The following is an 18575-nucleotide window of genomic DNA, read 5'->3' on the forward strand; positions in this document are numbered from 1 at the left end:
ATATTATAAACAATATCATGATATTTTACATAAATAAAAATAAAATGATCTTTAATAATTAACAATTAGTAATAAGCTATAATCATATAAAACTAAATGAAAATGAATCAGATTTACATAATTCAAGAACTGGCTTCCTCAAAAAAGTTAGGTTTGTTCCTAAATCTTTCCAATATAACAAGGTAAAACACATTTAATCAGAATGTACTAGGTGCTAGGGTGACAATTAATGCACTGATCATTCTCAAAATATGCAAAAGGAATTACAAAAGATTAAATAAATCAACACACAGCTTAGACACAGGGCAATATCAGAAACAGCATCTGCAACATACTCCATAGAGGTATTAATGAATGATTAAAAATTAAATGAAATCCCATATCAGTTCTTAAAATCCTCTAATATTCTGAATCTGAACCCATTACTTAGATAAATTCAAAGAGAACAATTATTTTCAACAGCAAGATCCCTAAAGATTTATTTCCAAAAACACTTTACTCTGCTTAACACTGTGCTAAGGCATTTGAGGAACAATATTAAATCCAGTAGCAGTGTTACTAAAATATGTTTAAAGAAAACTAACACCAACAATGAAAAAAGATTAAATTTAGTTCTTTATTAAAGAAAAGTCAGCACAATTTAGTGTCATAAAACTCAATTAGATATTGGTATGACAAATCAGACTAATATAACCTCATTTAATATCATTTAATTTTTAAATTAGTCTAGTCATATCCTTCAAAAGGGACTATGCTTAAGTACGAATTTCAGTACTGCCTACAGATTTCTGTCAGTGTAAATTGTAACAGCCATGCATATTTATTAGGATGTAATTTCATCTCTGGATTTCAGTGACACCGATAAACCACTCAAGCTTCACTCTTGGTTTTTAATGACACCAGAACAAGTTGATGGAATTACAGCTTTATATGTGCCATTGAAAGTCTTATTTCTTATAGAGTAATAAGGCTGGAATCTTTAAAGGGCATCATTTCTACTATTTCACCATAGAAAAGTAGATGTCTAGTTTATTTTTAAAATCCCATAACTTGCCTTTAGTAATCCATTTTAATGCTCAGACCTCTCTCACCACTGCTATACTGTAAATTTATCTCAGGAAAAAATGTACTTGCATGCAAATACTTTTGATGCTTTTTTTTTTAAACCTCCTAGCATTAGGAAAAACTTCTGATGCTTTTTGAATGCAAACACTTCACACAAAAAAATCAAACAAAAAACTGATTAAAATAATAACAGGTAATTTACCCATTTTTCCCACCCCACTGATACATATATATTTCTTTTGCTCTCTACTCTTCTCCAGAAAACATATATCAATATTGACTGCTCACTAATAAGATACTAATCAAAGCAGAGGAGCTCTGACCTCTTTAAATTGCCATTAAATATTTCAGTTTTAAAGGGCTACCAGTCAAAAGAAAAACTATAAAGAAATACTAGTAAATTTCAATACAGGAATTAAATTAACCAATGAAGTAGTTGAAAACAAGGTTTCTTGCCTAAAATCCACCATAGCAACAAAATGAGCTAATCTGGTCTTAAAGCAACCACCAAAACAAGTACAGGAAAAGTAGGAAGATTGGCTCCCCACCCCCACCCCCACCCCCAGCCTTGGTCTGTTTTTAAGGTAATCATGATGAGACAAGTCCAAAAAAGGTATTATTATATTGACAAAAACATAAACCAGCTAATTGACATATTTACCTTGCATTGGATCTCTGCTTGTTTGCGTTTTGCTTCACTTAATTGAGTAAGTAGTCCTTTGTTCTGTGCAGAAAGATACTGTACCTTCTCCTGTAGGCTGATCACCTCTTGTTCTGCTCTTCGAAGATGGTTACTGTTGATCTGGTTCTAATAATCAGAAATATAAATACTCAGACTACAGATAAAAAATCTAAAAATTTTTATAAATTTTTACCTACCCATTTTATATCTCAAGATTATAAAAATGTTATTATAGGTCATTTTTATTCAACAAATAAACACTGAAAATGATATAAAACTCCCTTAAAAATAAACTCATCCAAAGAATACATATGATCCACATTAGAAACTCTCATTAGAGTTCAATATACCATTTATATAAAAAATATCTGGAAACTATAAGGATGTTTACATACAAGTTGAAGGTACTCCTTTCTGAAATAGGCAACAGGGGTACAAAGTGGGTAGATACAGGAATGATGAATTTAACTCCTCTTTCCAGTTCCCCAAAAAAAACCACAAATTGATCAAAAGGTACTATCACCATTTGCTGGACTGTAAACTCCCTAGTGTCAAAAAATATGTCATGTGTACACGCCCCCAATGTCTAGCACAGTCTCTTTTTATGGAACGTCAACTCATTTTGAATTCTGGCTTTGCTATTTGGCCATGAAGCAAACAAGTTAATATCTCTGAGTCTCCATTTCTTCATTTGAAAAATATATATAAAATATTTTCTATTTCTCACTTCACTGTCATCAGAATTAAATGAGATAATATGTGTAAAAGGGCCTAATATGTAGTAAGAACTCAATACATGCGAGCTGCTTATCATAGTATAATTACAGGACATGTTAAGAAAATACAGACCTTGAATTGACTAACATGAGGTAGTTTTCACATTCAGGCTTCAAAAAGCCTGAATCCTCTCAACCTCAAATTATTCTATCAGTGGCCTGAAAGAAACAGTAAAGATTTTCATAACCAAAACAGGTAAAATCTAACTCCTCATTTAACAGTTCTTAAACTTTGGCCAAGTTATTTAATCCCACCAAATTTCAGTACATTGGTAAAAGTATAGATATTACTATTTGCCTTTTGAGGCTGTGTTGTGAAGATTATGAGAAAAGTTTATGAAAGGAGTCTCACACAATGCATGAAATTTTATAGATACCTAACGAAAGCTCAGTTGTTACCATTATTATACCTACTCTACCTCACTCTATGAAAATGAACCTGCCTCCACTTTTCATGAAAAAAATCTGGATGATCTAATGGATTTAAGTTCCAAAACTTCTACCACTTCCAACTTTTCTTCATCATGACTTTTACTGATCTTCCTGCCATAGAGAAAAAAAAAAGCCTTTTTTCTAAAACCATCTCCTCTAACTATATCACTCTCTTTCATTTTCAATCTACAAATAGTGTCTGTCTACAAAATTAAGTATATTTCTTTGTACTGTATTCAAAATGTTTCACAACCTCTTTTTACTGTCTTACCTGCTACGACCAAAACAAACAACTACACTTCAGAGGGACATACCTTTAACATAGCTGCAAAGAATTTCCACACATAAAATCCCTCCCTGTGGCCCTGAACGCAAGATCATGATTCAAAATTATAAAATACACATAAAACCCAAGAATTGACCATGAGTGAGACACAGCAGACAAAAAAAGATAGCAAGAACATATTTTTAAGAACTCTAGATAGTAAAATAATTACACAGGTCTTTATATAAAACAGGTTATGTTTAAAATTACAGCATTAAAGACATAAAAAGAACCAAAGAATAAGTCACTATCAAAAAACATTCAGCAAATCTGAAAAATAACAAATAGCAAATAAAATTTCTATAAATTAATATAGCCACTGATATTAAAAATGCAATGAGAGGATTAAATAGGAGATTAGAGACACTAAAGAAATAATTAGTGTCCCAGAAGAAGTCATGAGACCTACAAAAGAGAATGAAGTCTAAAATATACCTAATAAGGGTTGGAGGATAAAATTTTTTTTAAAAAAGAGAGACATATGATGGTCTATAATAGTTGAAAATTTTTCACAACTAAAAAAATAAAAGATACAAATCCACAGTTCAGGAAACACAACTAGTCCCAAACAGGATAAATACAAATAAATCCTCACTAAGATACACTGTAGCAAAACTTAGAATGCTGAAGAATAGAGGCATATCAAGGGGAAAACAGAATATCTCTGAAGGAAAGAAAATGAAATGTCCAGCAGATATCTCAACAGGAAAAGTCTGTAGTGCTTAAAAAAATAAAATTCACCCTACAATAGTATATTCACCTAAACTATGAGAGAAAAGTAGATTTATTTTAAGAAAATGACAGAGTCTAACAGCTCAGGATTGAAAACAGAAAGAAACTATCAAAACAACAGAGAGCAGCCTATAGTCCCAGCTATTAAGGAGACTGAGGCAGGAGGATCACTTGAAGCCAGAAGTTCAAGGGTGCTTACTTTTTTTTTTAGAGACAGAGTCTTGCTCTTCGCCTAGGCTAGAGTGTAGTGGCATGATCATAGCTCACTGCAACCTCAATCTCCTGGGCTCAAGCAATCTTCCTGCCTCAGTCTTCCAAGTAGTTGCAATTACAGGCTGCTGTCACCATACCTGGCTAATTTTGTTTAAAAAAATTTTTTTTTGTAGAGACAGAGTCTCGCTGTGTTACCCAGGCTGTTCTCAAACTCCTGGCCTCTAGCGATCCTCCTGCCTTGGCTTTCCAAAGTGCTGAGATTACAGGCATGACAGACAATTTAAAATAATGCGTTGGACACATGGGTGCCCACCTACAGTTCGAGCCCAGGAGTTTGAGGTTGCAGTGAGCTATGTTTAAGTCACTGTATGCAAACCCAGACAACAGAGCGAGACCATCTCTAAAAAAATAAATAAAATAACTATGATTAATATGCTAAAGGCTCTAAGGGAAAGGTGAAAAACACACAAGATCAGATGGGTAATACCAGCAGAAAAATGAAAACTATAAAAATCAAACAGAAAATCTGGAAATGAAAAACAGTTAACAGCTTAAGAACACCTTCAATGGCTCATCACACAACTCAACAAAATGGTGGAAGGAATCAGTGAACTTAATAATATGTCAGTAGAAATGTTTCAGTCAAGAGGAACTGAAAACACGAAGAGAAAAAATAATGGGGTGAAAAAGAACAGAGCATCCAAGAGTTGTTAGACAATATCAAACAATCTAACACATGTGTAACTGGAACTCCAAAAAGGTATGTGCAGAAGAAATATTTGAAGAAATAATGACCAAGAATTTCTGAAAATTCATGGCAGACACAAACCTACAGATTCAAAAAACTCAGAGAAAAAACTAAGCAAAAAACATATCTAGGCATATCATATTCAAATTACTAAAAACAAAGACAAAGAAAAGCTTGAAGACAATCAGAGGGAAAAAAACACAGTACATGTAGAGGAACAAAAATAAGAAGTACAGCAGAATTATGGCTTGCATGGTTTCTGAGAAGATAATGGAGTGATACAAAGTGTTGAAAGAAAAAAACTCAATCCAGAATTCAGTACCCTGCAAATACATCTTTTAAAATTAGAGAAATAAACACTTTTCAAACAAAAACTAAGAGAATCCACTGGCAGCAGACCAGCGTTATAAGAAATGTTAAAGGAAGTTTTTCAAGCAGAAGAAATAAGACAATAGAAAGAAACACGGATCTACACAAGGAAGTAAAGACTGCTGAAATGGAATAACTGAAGGGAAAATAAATTCTACTTAAAAATTTTAATATTTTAAGATACCTAGTTAAAGAAAAATTAGTAGCACATATTACATGTTTTTACCATATGTAAAACATACGACAATAGCACAAAGCAGGAGAAAAGAATTGAGAATACACTGTTATAAGAGCCTTACAATACACATGAAGTGCATACTTATTTATTTATAAGTAATTTATTATCTGAAGGTAAGCTCTGATTAAAGATGTATATTATAAAACCTAGAGCAACCACTAAAAAATTTCTTAGAATATAAATAAGTGGCTTTGTGCAGTGGCAGTATTATAGCCAATGAGATTTATCCAAAGCACAATTACTGCTAATTGAAACTTTTCCCAATACCCCGCCGTGATGACTTGCAACACAGTTGGCACTGGCAATTTTTGACAGTCTCTACAGAGACTAAATTTTTTAAAAAATAAGAAATATAAATAAGTTAATTGTGAAAAAAAATGAAACCACAATAAATGTCCAATAAATCTAAGAGAAGGCAGAAAAAGGAAAGAACAGATGGAACAAACAGAAAATAGCTTGCAAGGTGACAGAAATTAATCCAAGTAGAATCACAAAACTGGGACCAAACATGACAGCTAAAAGAAACTGCGAGACTGGATTTTTTAAATAGTTTTATTGAGATAGAGTTCACATATAAAGTACATACACTTCAGTGGTTTTTAGTATATTCACAGAGTTGAACAATCATTTGACAGATTGGATTTAAAAAGTATCCACCTATATGCTATTTATCAGAGATATACGCACACAGATAAACTGAAATTAAAAGGATGGGAAAAATATAGTAAAATTTAACTTATGAATATATGTACAAAAAATCTAAAATATTAAAAACCTGAATCCGGCAATAGGAATGTGCTGTGTCTCTGTGTATGTGATCTATATCACAAATTTGTTTTTTGTATTTTGCTAACTGTGCCTCAATATAACTGGTTGCTTTGTAATCCATGTATTTTGTTTTATGCATTAAAAAACATTTTGAGAAGGGGTCCATAGGCTCCAGACTACCAACAGTGTTCATGGCACAAAAAAGGATAAGGACTTTTGTACTTAAGACACTCTTAGAGACATACACAAAGAAACACGCAAGAATGTTCAGAGTGGCATTGTTTGCAACAGCAAAAGGACAGTAGCTAAATAAACCAAGATATACTCATTAGACAGACTTTTCTAAAAGTCCTTAAAATGATGGAAGTGGAATTACATGTATTAATATAAACATGGACAAATTTCAATTTGTATGGTGGATACATAGGTGTTTGATATAATACTCTTTAGATGACTATTTACTGCCACCAGTACACCACAGTGTTTTATTTATTTTTCTCAATTTCCAATGAGGTAATTTCATGGATCGTCACCAGTCCAAGTACTGGCATTTAGGAACGAGTGCCTTCTACCATCCCCCTTCTAGCAAAACTCATCCAAACTCACACTTATTAGTCAGGCACAGTTCAAAATACAAATTTCTAAGGAAGCCTTTCCCCAAACCACCTAGTTGAAATTAATTTTCCCCTTCTAGTCTCCATAGCAATTTCTATCTAACTCTCTACTTACTAGATTTCTGAATTATATTAATATAGTTTGTACGTGCCTAATTTCTCAAGTGTAAGTTCTTTAATGGCTAGGACAGTGCTTTGTGTTTCACAAGTTCTCAAACCACGTTTGTTGAATTTGATTCATTCACCTCTACCTATTGTGAAATAAATCCTCAACACTGGTTTCAAAGCTGTATTTGCATCTTTAATATCTATACTAAGATAAAATCTGATTATAAAAATAAAAGTTCCCATTATAAAGCCTAGATTTCTACTCTTCATATCTTTATAGTATCTCTTCCTGCTATTTTTTTTTTTTTGGAGACAGAGTCTCGCTCTGTTGCCCAGGCTAGAGTGCCGTGGCTTCAGCCTAGCTCACAGCAATCTCAAACTACTGGGCTCAAGCAACAATCCTTCTGCCTCAGCCTCCCAAGTAGCTGGGACTACAGGCATGCGCCACCATGCCTGGCTAATTTTTTTAATATATTTTTAGTTGTCCAGCTAATTTCTTTCTATTTTTAGTAGAGACAGGGTCTCACTCTTGCTCAGGCTGGTCTCAAACTTCCGTGCTCAAACGATCCACTTGCCTCGGCCTCCCAGACTGCTAGGATTACAGGCGTGAGCCACCGCGCCTGGCCTCCTGCTATTTTTTAATTATACTTTGAACAATGTAAAACTTTGTTCTAAAGAAATTACATATTCACATTATCCTGAGATTTGATCATTCTGCACACTGGAATACAGAATGATATATGAGTTAACTATGCCCCCTACTGACTGAATAAATATTTCAAAAATCAAATAACATTCACAGAGTATATGGAATATGGTCCACACAATGTACCACATAAAACCAAATCTGCTTTTACAATGCAATGGGTCCATTAAAAGGCCTTTGCAGCTCCTAAGTATATTTAAGACAGGATTTATTGAAGAAAGGGGGTACTCAAGATGAAAGAAGGACAACTGACTACTCAGGGTCACCACATTATATAACTTTAGGAAGCATCATTCACATTATAGTCTACATTTGTGGTTCTCAACTAGGGGCAATTTTGCCCCTCCCAGTAGACATTGGACAATGTGTGTGGAGACATTTTTGGTCATCATAACCTGGGGTGGGAGAGATGATACTGGCATCTAATGGGTAGAGGCAAGGAAAATGCTGCTAAACATTCTACAATGCACAGGCCAGTTCCATAAAACAAAGAATTTTCTAACCCAAGACGTTAAAAGTGTTGAGGATGACAAATTTTGCTCTATATGAATGTTCCCTCTCAAGTCGTGCAACAAGGAAACCCTATGAGCTTTACCTAATAAAGTCAAATAGTTTGACTGGTTTGAACCTTGTTGAATGGGTCAAGAAGAGACTGAATCTCTAAAAATCAAAGAAAACAATTCTTAGCACTCTTCATTTGGGCTAGAAAATGCAGTCTACACAGTTTCTTATCTTCACCTTGTACCTTTATTCTAGGGATGATATAATCTGCATAAACCTCTAATCTGCTGATAATACTTTTTTAAGCTATTGGGCCTTTCCATCATACCTGTGTTTCCATTTCCCTCATCCTTTGTTTTATTTCTCTTATTTCTGCTTGTGTTTCAGCTTCTCTAAGTCGAATGGTCATCAGTTCATCTTGTAACTCATTCACAGCATTTTTCTTAGGTGGGTCTTTCCATCTCCCAGTAGTACGAGCTAAATGGCGCTAAAGCATAAAATGTTACATTGCAACAAATACTCTCAGTATCAATAAGAGCTAATCTTACTGAGCACTTATTTCAGGTCTGCTACTATATTAAGCACTTTTCACACATTATTTTATTTAATGCCAAGAAAAATCTTAAAATTACATAGTATATTATCTTCGTTTTATAGTAAGAAAATGGGCATTGTGATTAAGTAATGTCAGGAGGGTCATTACAGCCAGTAAGTGGCAGATCTTGGATATAAACTCAAATACAGTTAAAACATTTTTTCTCTATATACTGTGGATTCATTCTTGTAAAGAATACAATTTGTACCCTAATTTCTTTTATGAGAGATTTTTCATATTATTCTCAATAAAATCCCAAGAAAATAGAAAAAAATAGGGCCATTCATTATGGAAGAAATATCAGAAGTTAAAGGCAGTGTTTTTCTAAATATATGTGGTGAAAGACCAAATTTTGTTTTTAAATTTTTAGTTTATTGCAGTCATACTTCTGCAAAACACTTTTTTTTTAAAAAAGTCATGGCAACATCAAGGACTAACTTCAGTCCATGCTAGATACACCCTCTCTCCACTCCAAGTCAAACCAAGATCACTATTCTGAAACTACGCATAATTTTTTTTTCTTCCCTCTCTTTCTTTTGTCTTATAGATTATTGCATTTTGTTCCTTGTCAATAATTTCCTTCATATGTGAATAAATTTGTGGATGTATAACTACACAAATGTCATCTATTTTTCAAGATAACCAATTTCAAAAGAAGTCACAAATTTATATTGTTATCCATCTGATGTTTCACACTATCCATGGATTTAATATCAATAAGAAAAAATATATACTATATAAAAAGAATACTTTCTTACAGTGTTTTAGAAAGTTATATAGTGAATAACAAATGCTATGAAAATGACGGTATTTCTGTTTTATATTTAACTGCATTATAAAAATTAAAAAAGGAGAAACAGCATAAATGTATTTTGAATTTACAAATGCTCTAAATTTTGACACTAAACAGGGTCTTTCTCAAACTCAATTTCTACTGTTGGTTATCAGCTACTTCAAACTCTCACAAATTGGGTATTTGGGTTTTACTCTCTTTTTAAAAAGCACACAAAATATATTGACATACCTGCCAGTGTTCCTCTAAGTCTTTGACTTGCTGTCTAAGTTCTTTCAAACCCATAATTGCTTCTGCTTCTCTCAGTTTCACAGCAATGAGTTCTTCCTGAAGCCTTGCAATGTTATTCTCATCAGGAAAGGAGTTGTTCCTCTAAAGCAAGAGAAAATTTAATCTGAGATTTTAAAATTTAAGAAATAACATACAGCACACTTAAAGGCCAGGTCTGTTGGCTCATGCTTATAATCCTAGCACTCTGGGAGGCTGAGGCGGATCGCTTGAGCTCAGGAGTTTGAGACCAACCTTAGCAAGAGCGAGACCCCATCTCTATAAAAATGGCACATGCCACCCTTATAGGTGGCATATGCCTGTAAGGCCCAGCTAACTTGGGAGGCTGAGGCAAGACGATCACATGAGCCCAGGAGTTTGAGGTGCAGTGAGATACAATAACACCACTGCACTCTAGCCAGGGTGACAGAGCAAGACTCTATCTTAAAAAAAAAATCTATTTTTCTATCTATCTCACACTTAAGAGCTATTTTGCCCCAAACTTAATTGTTATATAGCTGTTTTGAAATATAATTTATAAGCCATAAAACTCACCCTTTTAAAGTATACAAACCAGTGGTTTTTAGAGTGTTCACAGGGTTGTTATTTTATTTATTTATTTATTTATTTATTTTGAGACAGAGTCTCCCTTTGTTGCGCGGGCTAGAGTGAGTGCCCTGGCGTCAGCCTAGCTCACAGCAACCTCAAACTCCTGGGCTCAAGCGATCCTACTGCCTCAGCCTCTCTAGTAGCTGGGACTACAGGCATGTACCACCATGCCCGGCTAATTTTTTTTCCTATATATATTTTAGTTGGTCAGATAATTTCTTTCTATTTTTAGTATAGATGGGGTCTCGTTCTTGCTCAGGCTGGTCTCGAACTCCTGACCTCGAGCGATCCACCCGCCTCGGCCTCCCAGAGTGCTAGAATTACAGGTGCGAGCCACCGCGCCCGGCTCACAGGGTTGTTTAACCATCACCATGATCTAATTTCAGAATATTTTTATCACCCAAAAAAGAAATTCTATCTATCAGCAGTCATTCTACATTCCCCACCTCCCCAGTCCCTGCCAACCACTAATCTACTTCCTGTCTCTATGAGTTTACCTATTCTGGATATGTCATATAAATGGAATCATACATATTTGCTACTTTTTGTGATTACTTTATTTCCCTTAGCACAATGTTTTTAAAATTCATCCCTTTTTTATGACGAATAATATTCCATTGTATAGATATGCCACGTTTTACTTACTCATTCATCAGTTAATAGAAACTTGAGTTGTTTCCACTTTTTGGTTATTATGAATAATGCTGCTATTAACGTTGGTGTAAAAGTTTTCATGGGACTTAACATTTTTAATTATCTTAAGTATATACTTAGAAGCAGAACTGCTGGCTCAGATGGTAATTATTCTACATTTAACTTTTAAGAAATTACCAAACTTTTCCAAAGTAGCTGTACTGCTTTACATTTCCACCAGCAATGTATGAGGGTAATTGTACTTAATTTTTAGGCCGCAGAAAGTCTAACTGTTCCTTGTTAATAAAATACTAATAAGAGTTATGGAGCAACAAGATTAAAAATGTTTTTCAGCATGGTCATAAACTTACTAATCTCTGATCAGGACTCCAAATAAAGCATGAACATCATGTACATTTCAAAGATTTATAAAAATAGTACAAAAAATTTTTGTTCTATTTTCTCAGCATGTCATCTTGAAGAAGGGTGTCAAGTTACTGTGTATTAATTACTATTTACAACAACAGTCAAGAAATTAATACCAAGGTGATCTAAATATTTGCTTCATGGATACAAGATTTAGATCAATCTCCTACCATACTATTAATAAAAGACCCACCTAGGATATAGGGTAGCCAGGACCAAACTGCTCTGGAGAGTTACCTAGAGATCCAAAATTAGGCCTTAGGAAAAGCTCCTGGATAAACTGAGGTGTGATTGAGATTTCAAGGCCTGATACATTCTTAAAATGGACTTTAAATATTTTCCCAACTGCAAACCAAAAATTTACTGCTTATGCATTAAAAAGACTGCTAGAAGGCAAGTAAAAGAGGATGTTGTACAAAAAAAATGAACCATAGGAAGTATGCAACCTTCCAGCTTCCTTTTTACTCTGTAATGTGAATACCAACACATTCACTTAAGAAATCCATTTGTAGGCCTGGCGAGGTGGCTCATGCCTATAATCCTAGCACTCTGGGAGGCCAAGGCAGGAGGATCCCTTCAGATCAGGAGTTCGACACCAGCCTGAGCAAGAAGGAGACCCCGTCTCTACTCAAAATAGAAAAAATTAGCCAGGTGTGGTGGTGTACTGCACCCATAGTCCCAGCTACTCAGGAGGCTGAGGCAGGAGGATCACTTGAGTCCAGCAGTTTGAGGTTTGTGAGCCACGGCACTCTAGCCCGGGTGACAGAGCAAGACTCTGTCTCCAAAAAAAGAAATCCATTTTTAAACTGAACCAAACCTAAGTACACTTCTTTTTAACAAATACTCAAAATCTTTGTAACTGTAAGACACAGATTCTAATCTAAATCTTGAAGCCCAGAATACTAAGAGACCAAATATTCTGTTAGGTATTTCTATCAGTGTTCTTGCTGGCTTTTTTCTCAACAAATCAGAGAATAAATTTTCCAGAAACAATATAGAAACAGCACGTAGATTTCTAGCAAAACTTGTTCTAGTTAAGAACAACAAAGACTGTTATGTTCATTATCTCTGAGCCTTTTTGATTCAATAGCTACATATTAACCTAGGAATAAAAAGGAACAACTGCAATATAGAGCCTAGATCATCAATAATTTTATAGATGTGAAAAAAAGAGATCAGAGTTTGTGATCTAGAACACAAACTCTCAAATTTGAGGGTTATAAGAAACCTAAAAGTTTTTCTATTCCTGCTACTTATCTAATCCTTGATGTTCTTTAACATCGTTGAAAAGAGGTAAGTTAGCTTCTATAAGCACACCTCAGGCTGAGGGGAACATCCTATACATCCTGAAGTGACTTAGTCTAGCTTGAGCAGTTGTAACAATTACTGTCAGATAAAATTTTCCCTTAAATGTCTATGTGTTAGTCCTATTCTATCTCTTCCACATGAAGACAATAGTTAATTTCTGACTCCTCAGTTTCTCTTTTGCAACATTTAAATATTCTTCCTATGAAAATTATCCTGGTTGTTTTCCTCTAAGAGGGGCTCTGATCTCCATTTTTATCCTTAAATATTGGGCCTTGATTAGGATGAAAGTAACAAAAAGTGACAATCTTAAAAACTGCTTTTTTCCTTTTCTCTATTAGTAACTAATATGTAAAGTTTCTAACATGCAAAAACACCAAGTCCAATTTAATTGCTCAATAAGTACTTAACAAATATCTGTCAGATCTCCCCTGTAATTTGGGAGTGACAGCATTTCTTACCTTCTCTATATCCAAGACTTTATCCTGCATCTCCTTTAGTGCACACTGAGACTCGGCTTCACTCAGTCGGGCTTCAACCAACTCCTTCTCTAGCTGTAGCACAAAATCTTCATTGTAGTTGGAACCGCATTTATGCTAAAGGTTATAAACATATACTGAAATTTCATGGAAGTATAAATACATATGTACAGCAAAAATAATGCAATTATATAATACAGTTATTAAGGGCAAATAAAGATGAAAATTTCCATTTATCCAGTATTCCCAGCGTATCTCCTCCAATTAACTCTCCAATGAATAAAAAAGCCCATTTTGATATCTATAAAAATGATATTATTGGGTTTTGGTAACTAGTTATTAAACTGATCAAACCCAATTAATGTAAGATAAATGTCTCCTTTTATCTGTTCTATCCATCCAGATTTTAAGAATTTGTTCTGACTCCATAGACCCACACTGTATTATAGGGTAGCCATTGGCCACATGTGGCTATCGAGCACTTCAAATGTGGCCAATATAAATTAAAACATGTTGTAAGTAAAAAATACAAACTGGATTTCAAAGATTTAATAAGAAATTAAAAGATAAACATCTCAATGATTTTTATGTTGGTTACACATTAAAATAATATTTTGAATATATTGAGGTAAATAAAAAATACTAATTTTACTTCGTTTAATGTGGCTACTAGAAAATTTTAAATTGCTTGTGACTCACATTTTATTGCTGTTGGACAGCAATGTTACAGATTACAGAAGACAAGTAAACATTTACTGAAAATTCTATTTTAATCTAATGGAAATAAAAACAGGCTAACCACAATAAGGTGAACCATCCTAAATCCCAACAAACAAAATTGTATTTTCCCTTAGACATGTACATTTCTTTAAAAGTTATGCATGGAAATAATTATTGGAAACAGAGAAAAAGCAGATGCTGCATAAAGAAATTAACTATGAAATATTCCCATTTCCTTTCCTACTCTACAACATGAATACCGATGCACACACTTAAATCCTTTTGAAGCCAGCTTCCATGCAAAAACTTTTGTACAAAAGGAAAAAGATATCTAATTCCTCATTATAAAAGACTTCATAAAATAAATTGTCTATCCCTTCACATTAAATTCATGTAGTAAATAAAGTGGCAATTCAAAATTTCAAAATAAAGTTATAGAGAACAATCTTCTACTGACTGACCTTGCATGTATAAAGAATAGTTATTTTTACTCTTTAATACATTAGGAACAAAACAGATATCAAATTAAAACTCTATTAAAAATGACTAAATGCTTAATTAAAACATATGGCATTCTCCTGTCCCAGTGACCCAAAGAGATGTACAAATGAGGACTTTTTAATTCAATGCATTATACATTATTTCTCCTCGTCATTTTGATACCATTAAAAAACAGTATTTCAATACAAGATGTGCATGTGCAACAGGTAAATCGCCTTAGCAAATACTTACCTTATCAAATAGGAGAAAGCACTCATTTGCAACAACCACACCCAACCTGGAGCTGCCACTATTTATTTATTTAGATTATAGTTATTTTAATGGGTACTACTAGAATTTTTTGCCCTTAACCTAAAGCCCTGGCAGCAGGTGGGAAACCTGCAACCCCAAGGCCAGATGTGACCCTCCAGATCCCCAAGTGTGGCCCCTTGACTGAACCTAAAATTTACAGAACAAATCCCTTTACTAAAACAATCCAGGAGGATCCAAAAAGCCACATGTGGCCCCAAGGCTGCAGGTTCCCCACCCCTAATTAGGAACAAATTTTTATCAATAAAATTTACAAAGAGCTGAAATGCTTTGATTAACAAGTCATTCTGGATAATAAGTATCTTATTTTTTTTATTCAGCAAAACATTATTTTAGCCTCCTGGATTAAAATAATTCTAAATGTATTAAGTAATTTTTTTGGTCACTGCAGGGTTTACAGAACATAATTCCTAATTCTCAGGTCATCATGATGATCAATTAACACATGGCAAATTACATAGGGTCTAAAGAATATAGACTGTTTCTAGTGGTATAATAAAAAAAAGAAACTGTACCTTCTTAGGTTTTTAATGTCTGGTTTAATATTCTTATCTTTTCCTCTGTTGTCATTTTCTGTAACTTTCAATCCTACTTTTATCTTGGTTCTCTGGTCTTAGTGTTTATTATTTTTGCCTATGATTAGTCACTTGCTTCACTTTCTCTAGCAGTAATTTTTATTCTTTTGAGTCACAGATTCGTTGGGAATCATATAAAGGCCACACAACTCTTTTCTGAAAATAATTATATTCACAAAAGCTTTATATATAATTTCAGACCTCCCTGAAGCTTCCACATACCCCAAGTTACGAATGTCTTCTCCTACGAGTTACTCCCTTTAATTACCTGGCTATTTACATGATCATTAATTCTACAGAAGAGATCATACTAGATCGCCTATACCAAGTATTAACATTCTCAGAAGCTCTAGTTTCTGCCTGCTAGTCTTTACCACACAAATGTTCTACATTTAAATCAAACTTAATTCAGAGGTTGATCATCATCTTCCCCAAACCAATTCCTCTCTTTGATTTCTCTATTTGGCACTGGCCTAAAATCCCTCACTGGCCCCTCAGTATTGCTGCCTGTCACGGACCAAAAAGATTTTTTTTTTTGCTGTAGAATCTTTCCCTCATCATTCTTTCCTTTTTATTTCTCAGCATTACCCTAGTAACTGACCTCTGCATTGCCATTTTTACCCTATAGTAATCCACAGTGTATGCTGGCACCAGAGTTCCCTAAAACACCACTTTCAATCATATAATTCCTTAAATCAAAAACTTGTAATTGTCCTCTATTGTTCAAGGGATAAATTTTAAACTCCATAGCTTACACGTATTATTTCTCCTTTTGTACTTCCCATTTGTTCCTCAACAACTGCAATCTAGCTTTAGATCTCATCCTTCAATAAAACTGCTTTAATCACTAACAATATCAGTTCTCAATAACAGAATAAAAAAAAAGCGGAAAGCTTTTATTTAGCTCTTGCCTCCACTGGAGTCAAGAAAACAATTACTCCCATTCAAGTGATCTTTCATTTATTATGTAAGCTGAAAGGAAAATATGATTATGTATGTATGAATGCAAAATATTTGATCTTTAGACTGAGGTCAAAATTTGTTTTGGAAGAAAACTTCTGTCCACATTTATAGGCATACTGACCAACAACTTACAGTTTGTCAAATTAAATGTGTAAAGTCATCTATCTATCTTGGATTTTTAGAAAGACTTATATCAACTAGCTTCCACTGTCATAAAGAAAAACAAACCCACTAAGTAAACCAGGTGTGGGCAATTCTAAACACAGCTAAAACAAATATATTTTCTAAAATAAATTATCTGGAAGAATTTACAACTTCCACTGACAAATAGGTAGTTTTTCTTTTATTCATGTGTTTAATCTAGGTAAGATTGGTTTATATTCTTCGTATCAAATCCTTGGTTCTTAAAAATACTACAAAATTCTTTCATTGTATCTCTACAATTACAAAAAAGGGAGGGAAGGTGAGAAGAAATCTTGTTTAGTCTCCTCTTTTTTTTTTTTTGAGACAGAGTTTTTTTTTTTGAGACTCTGTTGCCCAGGCTAGAGTGCCGTGGCTTCAGCCTAGCTCACAGCAACCTCAAACTCCTGGGCTCAAGCAATCCTTCTGCCTCAGCCTCCCAAGTAGCTGGGACTACAGGCATGCGCCACCATGCCCGGCTAATTTTTCTATATACATTTTTAGCTGTCCAGATCATTTCTTTCTATTTTTAGTAGAGACGGGGTCTCGCTCTTGCTCAGGCTGGTCTCGAACTCCTGAGCTCAAACAATCCACCCGCCTCAGCCTCCCAGAGTGCTGGGATTACAGGCGTGAGCCACCGCGCCCAGCCTAGTCTCCTCTTAAGTACTCCCTAGTATAAAGGTCCAAAGAACTTCAAAAAGCACTCATTTCAACATATACTGGCTTTAACTACTAAATTCCTCCTTCTTTATGCTGATCTAAGCCAAGAATAGCTGGACAAAATTGCTTAATCAATACACCTGAATCATAAGCAGTCACAGGTAGGCCACAAAGCTTTTAAATAGATCAGGCTAGACTCAAAGACACTTGGTCTCATCAGGAAAAGCTGTCTAACAAACACACTGGTGGCACCCCACACTCAAGAGGAAGAGTCAGACATGCAACTGTACGAAATATCATTGGATCATTTCTACTTCTATGGGCTTCCTAGAAAAACTGACATGGAACATGTAAAATACTTAAAAGGACATTGTAATCTTTATGCTTAGTTTTACCTTATGGTTAGTTTAATATTTACTATTTATTTCTATTTATTATAAATAAATACTATTTATTTAATATTTGCTATTATTTAGTGTACTAAATACTAAATTCAGTATTAAATATTAAATTTAGTATTTAGTACTAAATATTTAGTATATTACTACTAAAATTTAGTATACTAAATACTAAATTCAATAATAAATTAACTCAATCATTTTTGAAAACCAATATCAGGTTCAAACTATTAAGGGCCACTGTAAAATGGAACCAGCAGTCTGTTAAAGACAATTGTTCTGTAACTGTATACTGCAGAAACACTTTTTAAAGAAAACCAACACTCAAAATTAGTTAAAAATAAACTTTACCTTTTAAAAACTACTGCTCAAAAGTTTATTACTATATGAATAAAATAACTATGGCATACCACTGTACCAATAGCATTGAATATATATTCAATAAATTGCATATTTACTGAATAAACAAAATAAATACTGAATAAACTCCATGAGTCTGGAGAGATACAAAAAAGTCCATAGTGAGTCAGTGGAAGCTAGAGGGATTAAAGGGGCAAAAAGAGAAAGACCTTCTTTATAGAGGAACACTAGCTAATAAACGTAGAAAAACTGAGAAAATATGAAAATCACCATTATGTAAACCCAATGTAATAATAACAACAGATTAGATAAGGATCATCAACAGAAGCTAAAACTATTAGGTAAAAGGTGGATGGAGAACAAGATAGTGGGCACAATTTATATTATGTGCCTTCCTGATTTAAAGCAAAAAGAAGTTCACATTGTCTATCATCTAAATGTTTAACTGAATCTAGTTTACAGGAAATACAATGACACCCCATAAGGAAGGAATCAGACAAATCAAGAATATGAGATAAGACAACT

At 33.9% G+C, this 18575-nt stretch overlaps 1 protein-coding gene and 1 non-coding gene across 4 annotated transcripts in view; one reads left to right on the forward strand and one right to left on the reverse strand.

The window, feature by feature from the left end:
• The window catches only part of EVI5 (ecotropic viral integration site 5), a 180763-nt gene that overhangs the window by 73105 nt on the left and 89083 nt on the right, over positions 1–18575 (reverse strand). For 2 of the 3 annotated variants that reach the window (XM_069478215.1, XM_069478213.1), the window contains 4 exons: positions 13367–13501; positions 9897–10037; positions 8606–8764; positions 1727–1873 (listed from right to left, as the gene is read on the reverse strand). In XM_069478215.1, coding sequence (XP_069334316.1) covers positions 1727–1873; positions 8606–8764; positions 9897–10037; positions 13367–13501 — 582 coding nt within the window. The remainder of the gene's footprint in view (positions 1–1726; positions 1874–8605; positions 8765–9896; positions 10038–13366; positions 13502–18575) is intronic. The other variant, XM_069478214.1, reaches the window with a different exon arrangement.
• LOC138390980 (U4 spliceosomal RNA) lies at positions 5768–5907 on the forward strand. The gene has a single exon (XR_011234631.1). It is a non-coding gene; the product is annotated as a U4 spliceosomal RNA (small nuclear RNA).

This window comes from Eulemur rufifrons, chromosome 8, assembly GCF_041146395.1.
Source record: "Eulemur rufifrons isolate Redbay chromosome 8, OSU_ERuf_1, whole genome shotgun sequence".
In the NCBI taxonomy this organism is placed as follows: domain Eukaryota; kingdom Metazoa; phylum Chordata; class Mammalia; order Primates; family Lemuridae; genus Eulemur; species Eulemur rufifrons.